This window comes from Chiloscyllium plagiosum, unplaced genomic scaffold (assembly GCF_037043375.1).
Source record: "Chiloscyllium plagiosum isolate Xiang-an unplaced genomic scaffold, Cpla_swu_hap1 HiC_scaffold_7, whole genome shotgun sequence".
NCBI classification, from domain to species: Eukaryota; Metazoa; Chordata; class Chondrichthyes; order Orectolobiformes; family Hemiscylliidae; genus Chiloscyllium; species Chiloscyllium plagiosum.
The window spans coordinates 112,861,972-112,875,834 of NW_028270145.1; the positions used below are offsets into that span (position 1 = coordinate 112,861,972).

General features: G+C 47.1%; 1 protein-coding gene across 3 annotated transcripts in view; it reads right to left on the minus strand.

Moving 5' to 3' along the window:
- Window positions 1-13,863, minus strand: part of LOC122551953 (anion exchange protein 3-like) — a 313,611-nt gene that overhangs the window by 84,720 nt on the left and 215,028 nt on the right. For all 3 annotated transcript variants that reach the window (XM_087989369.1, XM_087989367.1, XM_087989368.1), the window contains exons 17-19: window positions 12,271-12,468; window positions 10,187-10,276; window positions 4,580-4,746 (exon numbers count right to left, since the gene is read on the minus strand). In XM_087989369.1, coding sequence (XP_087845495.1) covers window positions 4,580-4,746; window positions 10,187-10,276; window positions 12,271-12,468 — 455 coding nt within the window. The remainder of the gene's footprint in view (window positions 1-4,579; window positions 4,747-10,186; window positions 10,277-12,270; window positions 12,469-13,863) is intronic.

Consider the following 13,863-nt stretch of genomic DNA (forward strand, 5'->3'; position numbering starts at 1 on the left):
CAGATTGAACCTTCCCCCAGTGCTCCGAGTGAGGTCCAACTTCGCAACTGAGGAACAGGAGAGGGCCATTCAGCCCATTGTGCCTGTTCTGCTTTCCAATGAGATCAGGCTGATCTGTGGCCTAAATTCTCTGGCCCATATTCCCTCTAACGTTTGCTTATCCAAAAATTATTGATCTCAGATTTAAAATTAACAACTGATCCAGCACCCACTGCCATTTTTGGAAGAGACTTCCAAACCTCTCCCAACTTTTGGGTGTAGAAGTGCTTCCTAACATCTCTCCCCAGAGAGTCATAGAGATGTACAGCGCAGAAACAGATGCTTCGGCCCAACTCGTTCATACCAACCAGATATCCTAACTTAATCTAGTCCCGTTTTGCCAGCACTTGGCCCATATCCTGCTAAACCCTTCCTATTCACATACCCATACAGATGCCTTTTAAATGTTGCAATTGTACCAGCCTCCACCACATCCTCTGGCAGCTCATTCCATACACGCACCACCCTCTGCGTGAAAAAGTTGGTCCTTAGGTAATTTTTATATCTTTCCCCTCTCACCCTAAACCTATGCCCTCTAGTTCAGGACTCCCCACCCCAGGGAAAAGACTTTGACTATTTATCCTATCCATGCCCCTCGTGATTTTATAAACCTCTATAAGGTCATCCCTCAGCCTCCGAGGCTCCAGGGAAAACAAACCCAGCCTGTTCAGCCTCTCCCTATAGCTCAAATCCTCCAACCCTGGCAACATCCTTGTAAATCTTTTCTGAACACTTGCAAATTTCACAATATCCTTCCTATAGCAGGGAGACCAGAACTGAGTGCAGTCTTCCAAAAGTGGTCTAACCAATGTCCAGTACAGTCGCAACATGACCTCCCATTTCCTGTACTCAATGCGCTGACCAATAAAGGAAAGCATACCAAACGCTGCCTTCACTATCCTATCTACCTGTGACTCAACTTTCAAGGAGCTATAAACCTGCACTCCAAGGTCTCTTTGTTCAGCAACACTCCCCACTCTCCTGAATAGTCTGGGCCCCATTCTCAGACTATCCCCTCATTCTAGAATCCCCAACCAGTGGAAACAGTTTCTCTTTTTCTGCCCTGTCTCTACCTGTTAATATCTTGAAGACTTCACCAGATCACCCCAAATGAGAAAACAGACCTCATTTGTACAATCTCTCCTCCAATCTCACCCCTGAAGTTCAGGTATCATTCTTGTAAACCTGCATGTACTCCCCCCCAAGGCCAATCTCTCCTCCTTAATTTTCTTTAAACTAAGAATGGCAGATGTTGGAGGAGATCTGAAACAAGAACAGAAATTTCTGGAGAGTCTCAGCAAGTCCAGCAGCCTCTATGGGGAAGAAAGAGAGAAAGTGAGGTTTACTGCTGCTCCTCGGATGCTGCCTGACCTGCTGAGCTTTTCCAGCAACACACGTTGTGACTTTATGGGAAGAAAGCAGAGTTAACATTTCTAGTCCGGTGACTCTTCATCAGAGCTGATCAACTTTCTTTGTCAGTTCTGGTAAAGAGACATTGGATCGAAACGAACATCCTTCCTAAGGTGTGGTACCCAGGTCTGCTCACCGTGGGGTCTAACCACGGTTCTGTATAACTGCAGCATAATATCTACGTCCTTATAGTCCAGGTCTCTAGATATCAAGGCCAGCATTCTGTCTTAATTATTTTCTGCAGCTGGTTGTAATATATTAAGTATCTGAACCCTCTCTTTGGACATCCACTGTCTTTAACTTTGTACCATCTAGAAAGTACCCTGACTTATCTTTTTGAGTTAAAAATCACACAGCACCAGGTTATGGTCCAACAGGTTTATTTGGAAGCTCCTGATGAAGGAGCGGCGCTCCGAAAGCTAGTGCTTCCAATTAAACCTGTTGGACTGTAACCTGGTGTTGTGTGATTTTTAACTTTGTCCACCCCAGTCCAACACCGGCGTCTCCAAATCATGAATCTCCTTTTTAATAGTTTTACTCCTGCTTACATTGTACCCCATCTGCTACAGTTTTGCCCATTCACCGAGTCTATCAATCTCTCTTTGTAATTTTATGTTATCATCCACACTGTCTACAATGCTGCCTAACTTTGTGTCATCAGCAGATTTGGAATAAGACTTTTATGCCATTATTCCAAGTGATTAATAAATCGTGGGAATAATGGAGGCCCCAACACAGATCCCTGTGGGACAGTAATTTGAAATCATTCCTGTTTTCAGGTGTCTGCCACTCAGCCAATTGCTGACAGCTATGTCAATAACAGTGCAGATACCTGTCCCACATGCCTGCACACATTATTCTCCCTCCTGATCGAAATCTGGCTCCAATTCTCGTGACAGATCAAATTTAAAATTCTCATCCATATTTACATTTCCTCAATTGTCTCATTTTCTGCCTTCCTGTGTAACTTTCACCAGTCCCTCGTCCCTCCCTATCTATGTAACTTCCTCTTCCAGCATCTACACCCCTCCCTATCTTTGTAACCTTCTCCAGCCCCTATACTCCTCCCTACCTTTGTCACCTCCTCCAGCCCTACACCCCTCATTATCTCTGTAACCTTCTTCACACCCTCACTGCCTCTGTCACCTCCTACAGCCCTACACCCCTCATTATCTCTGTAATCTCTCCCACACCCCTCACTGCCTCTGTCACTTCCTCCAGCCCTACACCCCTTATTATCTCTGTAATCTCTCCCACACCCCTCCCTACCTCTGTCACCTCCTCCAGCCCTACACCCCTCATTATCTCTGTAACCTTCTCCACACCCCTCCCTACCTCTGTCACCTCCTCCAGCCCTACACCCCTCATTATCTCTGTCACCTCCCCACACCCCTCCCTACCTCTGTCACCTCCTGCAGCCCAACACCCCTCATTATCTCTGTAACCACCCCCACACCCCTCCCTACCTCTGTCACCTCCTGCAGACCAACACCCCTCATTATCTCTGTAATCTCTCCCACACCCCTCCCTACCTCTGTCACCTCCTGCAGCCCAACACCCCTCATTATCTCTGTCACCACCCCCACACCCCTCCCTACCTCTGTCACCTCCTGCAGACCAACACCCCTCATTATCTCTGTAACCACCCCCACACCCCTCCCTACCTCTGTCACCTCCTGCAGCCCAACACCCCTCATTATCTCTGTAACCACCCCCACACCCCTCCCTACCTCTGTCACCTCCTGCAGACCAACACCCCTCATTATCTCTGTAATCTCTCCCACACCCCTCCCTACCTCTGTCACCTCCTTCAGCCCTACACCCCTCATTATCTCTGTAACCACCCCCACACCCCTCCCTACCTCTGTCACCTCCTGCAGCCCAACACCCCTCATTATCTCTGTAACCACCCCCACACCCCTCCCTACTTCTGTCACCTCCTCCAGCCCTACACCCCTCATTATCTCTGTCACCTCCCCACACCCCTCCCTACCTCTGTCACCTCCTTCAGCCCAACACCCCTCATTATCTCTGTAACCTCCCCCACACCCCTCCCTACCTCTGTCACCTCCTCCAGCCCAACACCCCTCACCATCTTTGTGACCTCCTCCAAAAACCTACATGTTCCTTATCTCTGTAAACTCCTCCTGCCCCTACTATCATCAGTTTCTCTGCAATCTCCTCCAGCCTCTCTGCCCTCCCTATTACTGTAACCTCCTCCAGCCTCTACACTCCTTCCTATCATGATAGCTTCCTCTTTCAACTCCGACATCCCTCCCTATCTTTGTAACCTCCTTGAGCCCCCATAAACCCTCTGAGATCTCTGCGCTGTTCCAATCCTGACCTTAACACCTTAAGGATTCTTGAGGGACTTGACAAGGTCAATGCTGAGAGGATGTTCCCCCTCATGGGAAGAGTCTAGGACCAGAGGGCACAGTCTCAGAATAAAGATGCGCCTATCTAAGACTGAGATGAGGAAGAATTCCTTCGTCCAGGTGGTTGACAATCTTTGGAACTCCTTACCACACAGAGCTGCGAGGGTAGGGTCCTCATGTATGTTTAAGGCTGAGATGGAGAGGTTCTTGATCAGTTGGGGAATCCAGGGTTACTGATAAGGGGCAGGAAAGTGAACACGTGGAATGTCAGATCAGTCCTATTGAATGGTCCTATTGAATGGTGGAGCAGGGTCGAGGGGCCAAATGGCCTACACCAGTTTCTTTTTCTTATGGGTGTCTTACGACCTCTTAACTGTCTCTAACTACTTGGAGGCCTGATGCCAGCTGCCTGGGTCCCAAGCTCTTGAACTCACTCCCTAAAGCTCTCTCTTTCTCTCTGTCTCTCTCTCTCTGTCTTTCTCCCCCCCCCCCCCCCCCCCCCCATTAAGATGCTCCTCATATCTCTCGCTCTGACTGAGCTTTGGCTCCTCCCCCGTTGCTCGGTGATAGTTGTTTGATTACATTCTCGGGCGGTACCTCAGTTTATTGAACAATGTGAGAAGTTGGGTCCAATTGCTGTTTGCCGCTGATGTGTCTGGGGTGGGGGCACTGGTCACACAGGAGGGACTGGGTCGTGGGGTATAGCCGGAGTGGGGGGGGGGGTTGAGGGGAGCTGTGTAGAGGGTTTTACTCACGTGGTGATGTTGGTCTCCATGAAGATCAGGATGAAGAGCAGCAAGGCTGGAATCGCTGAACCGAAGATCATCCATATTGGGAAGTCCTGATCCTTCCCCATTGGGTGGATGAACCAGCCTCGCTTCTCCGGGGAGGTGACGGAAAATTCCAGTGGCACGTCCAGTTTCTGCAGAGAGAGAGAGACAGGTCAGTGTCAGCAGAGTAGACCAGCCACACCTCCCTCCTGCTGTCCGATCACCACAAATTGCCTTCCCATCCTGCCCAACCGCAATGCCATCCCTTTGCGATGGCCCTTTCTTCCCTTCCCTCCACTTTATCCTTCCTTCATATCTTTCTTTTACTCACTCATGGGATGAAGGTGGCTCTGGCTAGGTCAGCATTTATTGCCCATCCCTAATTGCCCCAGAGGGCAGCTCAGAGCCAACCACATTGCTGTGGGTCTGGAGTCACATGTAGACCAGACCAGGTAAGGATAGAAAGGCAGGAGACTGGAAGAACACAACAAGCCAGACAGCATCAGGAGGTGGAAAGGTCAACATTTCAGGTATAACCCTCTTCAGGGATGGGGGTGGGGGTGGGGGGAGCTGCAGATAAAGGGAGTGGTGAAGTGGGGATAGGTGAAGACAGGCAGAGGGTACAACCTGGTTGGTCAATGGGAAGAATGAATCCTGTTGGTGGAAGGGAAGGGAAGGGATGTTATTTGAAACTAAAGAACTCAGTGTTGAGTCCTCCGGGCAGTTTCTTTCCCTAAAGGGCATCAGCAAACCATTTCTGACAATGGATTAATCATTTGACTCTTAATTCCAGATTTACATTGAATTTAAATTCCAACATCTGCTGTAGCAGGATGCGAACCTGGGTCCCAGAACGTTACCTGGGTCTCAGTATTAACAGTCTAGCAATAATACCATTAGGCCATCACCCCCACTCATGGAAATCAATCGAGCGGATTTGGAATTGGGTATTGAGCTGAGATCCATCAGGAGACAGCACGAGAGAATTCCATACATCTCCTACCCTTCTCCATCCTTGGATTTTCGTAATGTCCCCTTGGCATGGCCTTGCGAATGATTTTATGTCGTCCTCAGTTTTGCTTTTGGGGAAGATGGTGGTGTCAAGGCAGTGCCACTAGACTGGTCATCCAGAGGCCGATGCTAACGCTGTGGGGTCAGGGGGTTCAAGACCCACCACGTCACCCGGTGAAATTTAAATGTAATGGATACAATATGGAACTGAAAGTGAATGGAAAGCTAATGATTGCTGTAAAACCCATCTGGTTCACTAATGCCCTTGAGGGAGGGAAATCTGCCATCTTTACCCAGTCTGGCCTACATGTGACTCCAGACGCACAGTGAAGTGGTTGACTCTTAAATGCCCTCTGGACTGGACCATTGAGCCGCTCAGTTCAAGGGCAATTAGGGATTTAACTTTCTTGATCTGCCTTGAGAGGTAGAAGATTCCAAAGCTTTGCAAATGTGTCTCTCCCTTCCTGAGTACTCCAATGCACAGATACTTCTGACACTTAGAACATAGAACGTTACAGCACAGTACAGGCCCTTCGGCCCTCAATGTTGTGCCGACCTGTGAAATTAATCTGATGCCCATCTAACCAACACCGCTCCATTATTATCCATATGTATGTTCAATGCCCATTTAAATGCCCTTAACGTCAGTGAGTCTACTCCTGTTGCAGGCAGGCCTTTCCACGCCCCTACTACTCTCTGAGTGAAGAATCTATCCCTGATATCTGTCCAAAATCTATCATGCCTCAATTTAAAGTTATGTTCCCTCGTGTTAGCCATCACCATCCGAGGAAAAAGACTCTCACTGCCCACCCTATCTAACCCTCTGATTATCTTATATGTCTAGATTAAGTCGCCTCTCAACCTTCTTCTCTCCAACGAAAACAGCCTCAGTTCCCTCAGCCTTTCCTTGTAAGACCTTCCCTCCATACCAGGCAACATCCTAGTAAATCTCCTCTGAACCCTTTCCAAAGCTTCCACATCCTTCCTATAAATTGGTGACCAGAACTGTACACAATACTCCAGGTGCGGCCGCACCAGTGTCTTGTACAGCTGAAGCATGACCTCGTGGCTCTGAAACTTAATCCCCTTACCAATAAACACCAACACATCATATGTCTTCTTAACAACCCTATCAACCTGGATGGCAACTTTCAGGGATTTATGCACCTGGACACCACGATCTCTCTGTTCATCTACACAGCCAAGAATTTTACCATTAGCCCAGTACTCTGCATTCCTGTTACTTCTTCCAAAGTGAACTGCCTCACATTTTTCCACATTAAACTCCATTTGCCACATCTCAGCCCAGCTCTGCATCTTATCTACGTCCCTCTGTAACCCACAACATCCTTCAGCACTATCCACAACTCTGCCTACCTTAATGTCACCCGCAAATTTACTAACCCATCCTTTTACGCACACATTCAGATCATTTATAAAAATGACAAACAGCAGTGGACCCAAAGCAGATCCTTGCGGTACACCACTGGTATCTGAGCTCCAGGATGAACATTTCCCATCAGCCAATTTCTAATCCAAACCATTAAATCACCTTCAATCCTGAAACTTAGTATTTTATGCAATAGCTCACTGTGGGGAACCTTACCAAATGCCTTACTGAAGTCCATATACACCACATCAACCACTTTACCATCATCCACCTGTTTTGCCACCTTCTCGAAGAAGGTTTGTGAGGCACGACCGACCCTTCACAAAACCGTGCTGACTATCCCTAATCAAATTATTCCTTTCCAGATGATTATAAATCCTATCTCTTATAACCTTTCCAACACCTTATCCACAACAGAAGTAAGGTTCACTAATCTATAATTACCAGGGTTGTCCCGACTTCCCTTCTTGAACAAGGGAACAACATTTGCTATCCTCCAGTTTCCTCACACTACTCCTGTCGACAATGACAACATAAAGATCAAAGCCAAAGGCTCGGCAATCTCCTCCCTGGCTTCCCAGAGAATCCGAGGATAAATCCCATCTGGCCCAGGGATCCTATCTATTTTCAGATCTTCCAAAATTGCTAAAACCTCCTCTTTGTCAACCACATTCCCATCTAATCTTGTAGCCTGTATCTCTGTATTCTCACTAACATTACCCTTTTCCAATGTAAACACAGACAAAAAAGTATTCATTAAGCGCTTCCCCTATGTCCTCAGATTCCACACACATCTTCCCGCTACTGTGTTTGATTGGCCCGAATCTTACTCTAGTCATTCTTTTATTCCTAAAATACCTATAGAAGGCCTTAGGGTTTTCCTTGATCCTATCCGCCAATGACTTTTCATGTCCCTTCCTGGCTTTTCTTAGACTTCTCTTTAGATCTTTTCTGGCTAACCCATAACTCTCAAGCCCCCTATCTGAGCCTTCACGCCTCATCCTCACATTAAGCCTTCTTCTTTCTCTTGACAAGAGCTTCAACTTAATTAGTAAACCATGGCTCCCTCTCTTGACAACTGCCTCCCTGCCTGATAGGTGTATATGTATTAAAGACCTGCAGTAGCTGTTCCTTGAATGAGCTCCACATTTCAAGAGTGCCCATCACCTGCACTTTCCTTTCCCTGTCCTATGCATCCTAAATCTTGCCTAATCGCATTATAATTGCCTTTCCCCCCGCTATGCCTCTTCCCCTGCCGTATATACCCATTGCTATTGTAAACATAACCAAATTGTGGTCACTATCGCCAAAGTGCTCACCTACCTCCAAATCTAACACCTGGCCGAGTTCATTACCCAATACCAAATCTAATGTGGCCTCGCCCCTTGTTGACCTGTCTATGTACTGTGTCAGAAAACCCTCCTGCGCACATTGAACAAAAACTGACCCATCTAAAGTACTTGAACTATAGTATTCCCAGTCAATGTTGGGGAAGTTAAAGTCCCCCATAACAACTACCCTGTCACTCTCGCTCCTATTGAGAATCACCTTTGCTATCCTTTCCCCCACATCCTTGGAACAATTCAGAAGCCTATAGAAAACTCCCAACAGAGGGGCCTCTCCTTTTCTGTATCTAACCTCAGCCCCAACTACCTTAGTGGATGAGTCCTTAAACGTTATCTCAGTTGCTGTAATATTACCCTTGATTAACAATGCCACCCCCCCACCTTTTACCATCTTTTCTGTTCTTACTGAAACATTTAAATCTCGGAATCTGCAACAACCATTCCTGTCCCCCCTCTAGCCATGTCTCTGAAATGGCCGCAACATCGAAGTCCCAGGTACCAACCCATGCTGCAAGTTCCCCCACCTTATTCCGGATGCTCCTGGCGTTGAAGTACACACATTTCAAACCAACACCCTGATTGCCGGTGCCCTCTTGAGACCTTGTAAGCCTATCCCTGACCTCACTGCCCTCAATCTCCCGTACACTGGAACTACAATTCAGGTTCCCATCCCTTACTGCATTAGTTTAAACTCAACCGAAGAGCATTAGCAATACCCCACCCGGGGATATTGGTACCCCTCTGGTTCAGGTGAAGACCATCCTGTTTGTAGGGGTCTCACCTTCCCCAGAGAGAGCTCCAATTATCCGAGAATCCAAACCCCTCCCTCCTGCACCATCCCTGTAGCCGCATGTTCAGCTCCTCTCTCCCCTTGTTCCTCGCTTCACTAGCACATGGTACGGGCAGCAAACCAGAGATAACAACTCTGTTTTTTTTAGCTCAAAGCTTCCATCCTAGCTCCCTGAATTTCTGCCTTAAATCCCATCTCTCTTCCTATCTATGTCGTTGGTGCCTATGTGGACCACGATTTGGGGCTGCTCCCCCTCCCCCTCAAGGATGCTGAAAACACGATCCGAGACATCACGAACCCTGGCATCTGAGAGGTAACACACCAACCGTGAGTCTCTCTCATTTCCATTTCATTCACCATGAACCAGACAGTGAATTGCAACCTCGATGAAAAGGCTGGACTAATCCAATTCTAATTCTCAAGTGTCTTACTTCTCATTGATTCTTTACTTGCATAGCTTGGGTGGAAGGAATCGAACAGGATGGTGATGGGCTGAAGGGCCTCCTATAGATCTCTATGACTGTGTCACTAAATGCTGCCCTTCCATTCCCATTCCACCCCAACCCACATAGACAAAGGCACAGGGTAAGTCACACACAGGTGGACAAACACACACACACAGACCCACAGAGTAACACAAACACAGACCCACACACACGCACAGTAAGATACACTCATACACACTCAAACACACAGTAAGACACACACAAGTGCACAGACAAACACACACAGTAACACACAAATATACGGTAAAACACATTTACACACAGGCATGCCCACACATGGTAAGACACAGACACACATAGTAAGAACATTGTGCGTGCACACAGGTGGTGAGACACACACAAACACACACAATAAGATGCACACACACACGCGCGCACACATGCATGCACACACAAATATACATAAATACATGGTAAGACAGCCAATTCATCTTACAGACATGGTAACACACCCACAAATACATGACACAAATGTACACAGAGTAAAACACACAGACTAACACGGAGTAGGGCACAGACGCATGGTGCGATTAATAGCCACACATTTACCTCAGTGTATGTGTCTGTGATAGAGATATCTACAAGGACCATCACCAGGATCGCAATGGGAACCCCAAAGTCTCCGATGATGCGCCGGGCCTGGGAGAGGGTGAAGGAAATCACATTAGATCCTGTGGTCATGGTAGAGAACTTCATTCCTTCATTACACGGGAGTTGACAATGTGGAGGTAGAACTGATACCTTCTTCAGTCCCCCTGTCAGCATCAGACTGCTCCCTCGGAGACCCCTGGCTCCACCCTCTCCATGTGGGAAGCTGGTGGTCTGGTGGCCTTGTCCTCTGACTGTAATGCTGGGCTAATGAACTGAGGGGCACAGGTCCAAATCCCATACTAGCAGTGGGGGATTTAAATTCAAGGAGCTGAAATCTCGTGATCAGGAAATAGTACCGCACCGTTATCACTAATTGTTGTAATGATGCCGGGAGGAAATTGGCTTCACCCTGTCAGGCCTCCATGTAACTCCAGGTCCATACAATATGGTTGATCTTAACTGGCTCTTTGGGATTAGCTCACAAAATGCCCCATTCCAGGGCAACTAATTGTGGCCATGTCAATGATACCCAATGAAGGTCACCAATTTGAGAACATTGTTACTCTCCTGGTCTGGAAACACCTCACTCCTCATGTTCAAATCTCTTCCCATGCGAAGGTGCTTGATTTGTATTATTATTCGGAATGTCACGTGACTTTGCACCTCACTGCCTGAGAAGACACTGAGACATTTTGAAGGTGGAGGTAGATGGAGTCTTGTCAGACGAGGGAGGGGGTGGGGTGGGGTCAAAGGGTTGTCCGGGGTAGACAGGACTGTAGAAGGTGGAGTTCAAACAGGTCAGCTGTGCTCACATTGTATGAAATGTTTTATGAAACTCTCCTCCATCTCTCTCTCTCTGTGTCCTTTACAAGGCTCCTTAAAACTGATCTCCTTGTCCAAACCTTTCACCACCTGACTCCCAATAGCTCTTTCTGTTGCTGGTGACTTGTGTGGTGACAGGGGTCAGTGTGTGAAGGGCTAGGACACAAACTCTGTTCCTGCGCAGTATTAAAGGGCAACTCTATTGGCTGTGGGGGTGATACAAACAGTATCCCGACAGAGTGTTCCAGACAAGTTACTGAGAGACATTGACGGGTTCAGGCAGTGGGTGAAAGATTGGCAAATGAAGTACAACGTGGGAAAAAAGGAAGTTGTTCATTTTGGAAGGAAGAACAAAAGAACAGAGTATTATTTAACTGGAGGGAAACTGCAGAAAACTGCAACACAAAGGGAGGGGACTTGTACCCGAAACACAAAAAGCTAGGGACAGCAGGGAATCAGGAAGGGTTCATGGAATGTTGGCCCTTATTTCAAGAGGGTTGGAGTATAAGAGTAGGGAGGTCTTACTACAAACTGTACAAGGTGCTGGGGAGACCACATCGGGAGCACTGGGAGCAGTTTACATGCCCTTACTTAAGGAAAGACATCATTTCATTGAGGTAGATCAGAGATGGCTCATTGGGATGATCCCTGTTAAGGAGGGATGGTCTTATGAGTAAGGGCCAAATATGTTGAGACTAGAGGGCTTGGTCTCAGAATAAGGGGCATCAAATTGAGACTGAATGAGGAGCAATATTTTCTCTCAGGGGATTGGGAGTCTTTGGAACTCCTTGCTACAGAGAGTTGTGGGGGCAGAGTCCTTGTGTATGTTGAAGGATGAGACAGATTCATGATCAGTCGGGGCATCAAGGGTTACTGGGAAAGGACAGGAAAGTGGGCGTAAGGGATATCGGATCAGCCTGATCCTATTGAAGGGGGGAGCAGACTCGAGGGGCCGAATGGTCTACTCCTCCTGCTCCTATTTCTTATGATCTTTCTTTATCGGTTTGGAGTCACACGGAGGCCAGATGAGTGAGGATCGCAGATTCTCTTCTCTAAAGGACATTAGTGAAATCTTTTTCTCCAGACTTTAGAAGGTTAAGGGTGACCTGATTGAAGTCTTCAAGATATTATCAGGAAAGGACAAGGTAGGTAAAGAGAAAATACTTCCATTTTTTGGAGAATTTACCCCAATCTTCAAGGTCGGCATTCGACATACTCACGTTCCCTCCTAGAAACCGGCTGTTCCGGAATTTTCTCATGAAATACGCAATGAAGAATGTGCCAACCATCATGACGAGGGAGAGCAGGGCGGTGTTGGGTTGCATCTGCTGGTCGGTTTGTAGTAATGGGTGAGTGAGATTGGCATTTCTCAGAGAGAAGGGTGGATATGTCTTCAGGAGAGGATTCTCCTCAAAGACCTGGAGATGGGAAGGAAAAGGACAGCGTTATACAACACATGGAGATGGTGGAATCACTGATTCTTACAGAAGGAGACCATTTGGCCCTTTGTGTCTATATTGACTCTGCTTTGAAGGCAATACGTACTTAGTTCCACTCCCTTCCTCCTTTCCTCTAAGGCCTGTAGGCCTATTCCTTTTCAAGTATACACCCAATTCCAAAAGGTTTCTGTAATGCTGACCTCTCTCTTCCTGGGCTGCTGTTTATTACAGGACTGCTGTTGAGGATATCAGAGTGAATCTAAAAATACATGTCACAAAAGGTATGCAAAACCTTGGTTAGACCTCCTGTGAAGCACTGTGAGCAGATCAGGGCACCACACCTCAGGAAGGATAAACTGTTCTTGGAGGGAGAATAACTAAGGTTTACAAGAATGGTACTTGGACTTCAGGGGTTAAGTTATGAGGAGAGATTAGACAACTTAGGTCTTTTACTCCAGACTTTGGAAGGTTAACGGTGATTTGATTGAAGTCTTCCAGACATTATCAGGAAAGGACAAGGTAGATAAAAAGAAAATACTTCCATTTTTTGGAGTTTCTAGAACGAGGGGCCTAGTTTGAGAATTACAGCCAGACTGTTCAGGAGAGACGATGTCGAGGTCCTGGTGTGGGACTTGGGTGGACCAGGTCAGCACTCACACAACACCAGGTTATAGACCACTAGGTTTATTACAAGCCTTTGGAGCATTGCTGCACCGTCAGGTGAGATGGAAGGTGAAGTCAAGCGAAGACTTTACCTGATGAAGGGGCAGCACTCCGAAAGCTTGTGATTTCAAATAAACCTGTTAGACTATAACCTGGTGGGTGTTGTGTGACTTCTGACTTTGGTCAGGAGAGATGTTAGGAAGCATTTCTGTACACAACGGGTGGTAGATGTTTGGAAATGTCTTCCACAAGTGGCAGTGGACACTGGATCAGTTGTTGATTTGAAATCTCAGATAGATAGACTTATTGTTAAGCAACGGAATTAAAGATATGGGCCAATACGGAGTTACGTCATGGATCAGCCCTGATCTCAATGAATGGTGGAACAGGCTCAAGGGGCTGAATGGCCTACTCCTGTTCCTATGTTACAAGGAGAGCCACAAATCGCATGGCAGGCTGTTCGGTCCTTTGTTCTTGTGCTGGTTCCTTGAGATAGTCCCGCCCACTGAAACAGCTTTCTAACAGGTACAGTGACGTCACCATGGTGATGGTACTGCACTAGGAACCAAAGAGTTAGAACATAGAACATAGAAAGGTACAACACAGAACAGGCCCTTTGGCCCACGATGTTGTGCCGAGCTTTAATCCTAATGTAAAATATAATCACTTAACCTACGCACCCCTCAACTCACTGCTATCCATGTGCGTGTC